Source organism: Sinocyclocheilus rhinocerous, unplaced genomic scaffold (assembly GCF_001515625.1).
Source record: "Sinocyclocheilus rhinocerous isolate Xijiao unplaced genomic scaffold, SAMN03320098_v1.1 scaffold1390, whole genome shotgun sequence".
NCBI classification, from domain to species: Eukaryota; Metazoa; Chordata; class Actinopteri; order Cypriniformes; family Cyprinidae; genus Sinocyclocheilus; species Sinocyclocheilus rhinocerous.
The window spans coordinates 582275-584989 of record NW_015665627.1 but is presented as its reverse complement, the minus strand read 5'-3'; the positions used below and the strand labels follow the sequence as shown (position 1 = coordinate 584989).

Sequence of the window (2715 nt, the reverse complement as noted above, 5' to 3'; positions counted from 1 at the left end):
TTCTTCGCTTTCAAATGGCTTGTAAAAGTGCCGTGCGCATTTTACTTTCACTTTCAAATTAGCAATTCGGCGTCAAGCAATTGTTCGTTTGAGTTTTCCTTCTTTTCCTCGGATTTCTTGGCTTTCAGATAGCTTGAAAAGTGCTGTGCGCGTTTTACTTTCACTTTCAAATTAGCGTTTCTAAACAATCTTCTGCTATTGTCTTGTCTTTCTCACCTCACTCTTGTCAGTCAGCTCGACTCACTCTCCTCACGTGATAAATAAAATCGGACTCCTGCTCAAACCGAAAACACCGTCTATCGCAGCAAGCCTAATATGCATGTGTATTGTATGTTTTGTGTTTATTGTGTCATTTGGAAATCAAATTCCTTAAAGGGATAGTTCACCCAAAAATGAAAATTCTTTCATAATTTACTCACCCTCACATCATGGGCTTTGGATAATCTTCGAAACACAAATTAAGGTCTTTTTAAACCTGAGAGGTTTCTGTCAATCCATTGAAAGTCCAAATAGCCAAAACTTAGATCCAAAATGGTTATAAAGGTGTCGTAAAATGGATCCGTATAAATTGAAAGGTTTAATCAAAGTCTTGCGAAGAGATACAATCACTTTATATGAGGAACAGATTCAATTTAAGCACACATACATACACAGTGGTAAACATGGAAGGTCAGAAGTTATGCACACACAAGCTTCCGTGTTTACCATATGTGATTTGCTCCATGTATGTGTGCTTATATGTGAATAAAAATTAAGTTTGTTCATCATATACGTCTTTTCACAAGACTTGGATCAAACCCCTTGATTCATATGGATTCATATTAAGATGCTTTTATAATCATTTTGGACCTTTTAGGTTTTGGTTACCTGGACTATCAATGGTGTTTCCAAGATTAAATCTTAAAGGTTTGGAATGACGTGAGGGTGAGTAAATGATAACAGAATTTTCAATTATGGGTGAACTTTCCCTTTAAGGGTGTACTCACACTAGGCACGGTTGCCTTGAACCCGAGCGCGATTATCCCCCCGCCCCACTCCCCCACTGGCCTGCACTCACACTTGCACTAAACATTCCGGGCCGGAGCACGCTTACGTCATGTACGAGATAACAGAGAAAACCACTTTCGCTAATATTCTGCCGAATAATTAATAATAATTCATTTATAATTTATGCCGTGCATTGATTTTCACTTGTATGTATCAAAAAATTATTACGGAGGCAGCTGACGTTAATGAAATAATTTACAGCTGTACTCGCAAACTACATTTCCTGTTCATCAATAAGGTAAGAACCAGAGCCATTATAAACCTAAATATACTTGATTAAATTAAATTAATTGAAAAGTGTAGTGTAGTAGTAGTAATAGAATATGTTTGCGGTCGTAATGATGACAGTAGCGCACACAAAATAGTATCTGTTCCGTGCTCAGGCGCGGTTAGCGCTCACACTGCATGCGTACCACGGCACGGAGCGCTCACACTAGTCAAACGAACTGGGCTTTGGGGGTCAAACGCGCTCGGGCACAGTTCAAAACACCTAGTGTGAGTAAGTGTGAATTGTGATTTGCACAGGTGCGAGATTACATCAAGAGAGTACTGTAACTTTATGAAGGGATACTTCCATGAGGAGGCCACACTGTGTTCCCAGGTCAGTATGCATTACCTGTTGACATGTAAGTATAGATCGACATTATTTTCATTTGTTATGTACTGTAGAGCAGTAGTGCAGTTTTATGGATTGCCAGCAGGGGGTGTAAAGACCTTCAGCTGTGCCAGTGTCTGTAATTAGATTGTACAGATCTTTAGCTATAAATTGTAATTTGTATAATGGATTTTATTGATAAAACTGATTATCTGCTCTCAGGTTCATTGCATGGATGATGTGTGTGGCCTTTTGCCTTTCCTGAACCCAGAGATCCCAGACCAGTTCTATCGGCTCTGGCTCTCTCTCTTCCTGCATGCTGGGTGAGTAGGAAGTGTGATCCGTTGCAGGGGGCCTATTGTGAATTTCGCAATAAATGAAATGCAGTGTCCGATTACTTATCCTGACTCCACTTTCTTGACAAAGGTAAAGCCGTATTTGATTGGTTGAGTAAGTCTGTTCCTGTCTCTGCAGGATACTGCACTGCCTGGTGTCTGTGTGCTTCCAGATGACCATTCTGAGGGATTTGGAGAAGCTAGCGGGCTGGCTGAGAATCTCCATTATCTATATCCTCAGTGGGATTACAGGCAACCTCGCCAGTGCCATCTTCTTACCGTACAGAGCAGAGGTACAGGAAGACCCGCAAGTGTTAGCAGTTAAATCCAACCTGCAAATCATTTCTTACTTTTTTGCATTAGCCCTTAAAGGTGGGGTAAGTGATTTCTGGTAGCCAAAGTTGATATTTCAAATCACCAAAACAAACACGCCCCTACCCCAAAAGGGTCTCGCCCCTATTTTGTTAGCTCCGCCCCACACATACATACGCAACCCAGGCAACGATTAGTTCTGTAAAACAAAGCAAAACCAATGTTACACCATGTCTACACCGGACACGAGCGGTGCGACAAAATACTATAGAACTCATTATAATCAGTGATGCTGTCTACACCATAGATATATATACTGGATGCGGCGTGGCAAGACACGACAAATCCCCGACAGAAAACTGCTGCTGCGTTCTATTTATGACGTATTGACACAAATTTCAAATGATTTTCAACGGTCACTTTGTC

At 40.9% G+C, this 2715-nt stretch overlaps 1 protein-coding gene across 2 annotated transcripts in view; it reads left to right on the top strand.

The window, feature by feature from the left end:
- LOC107731426 (inactive rhomboid protein 1-like) overlaps positions 1-2715 on the top strand; it is a 34615-nt gene that overhangs the window by 29926 nt on the left and 1974 nt on the right. For both annotated transcript variants that reach the window (XM_016542504.1, XM_016542503.1), the window contains 3 exons: positions 1573-1648; positions 1865-1965; positions 2117-2270. In XM_016542504.1, the coding sequence (XP_016397990.1) occupies positions 1573-1648; positions 1865-1965; positions 2117-2270 (331 nt within the window). The remainder of the gene's footprint in view (positions 1-1572; positions 1649-1864; positions 1966-2116; positions 2271-2715) is intronic.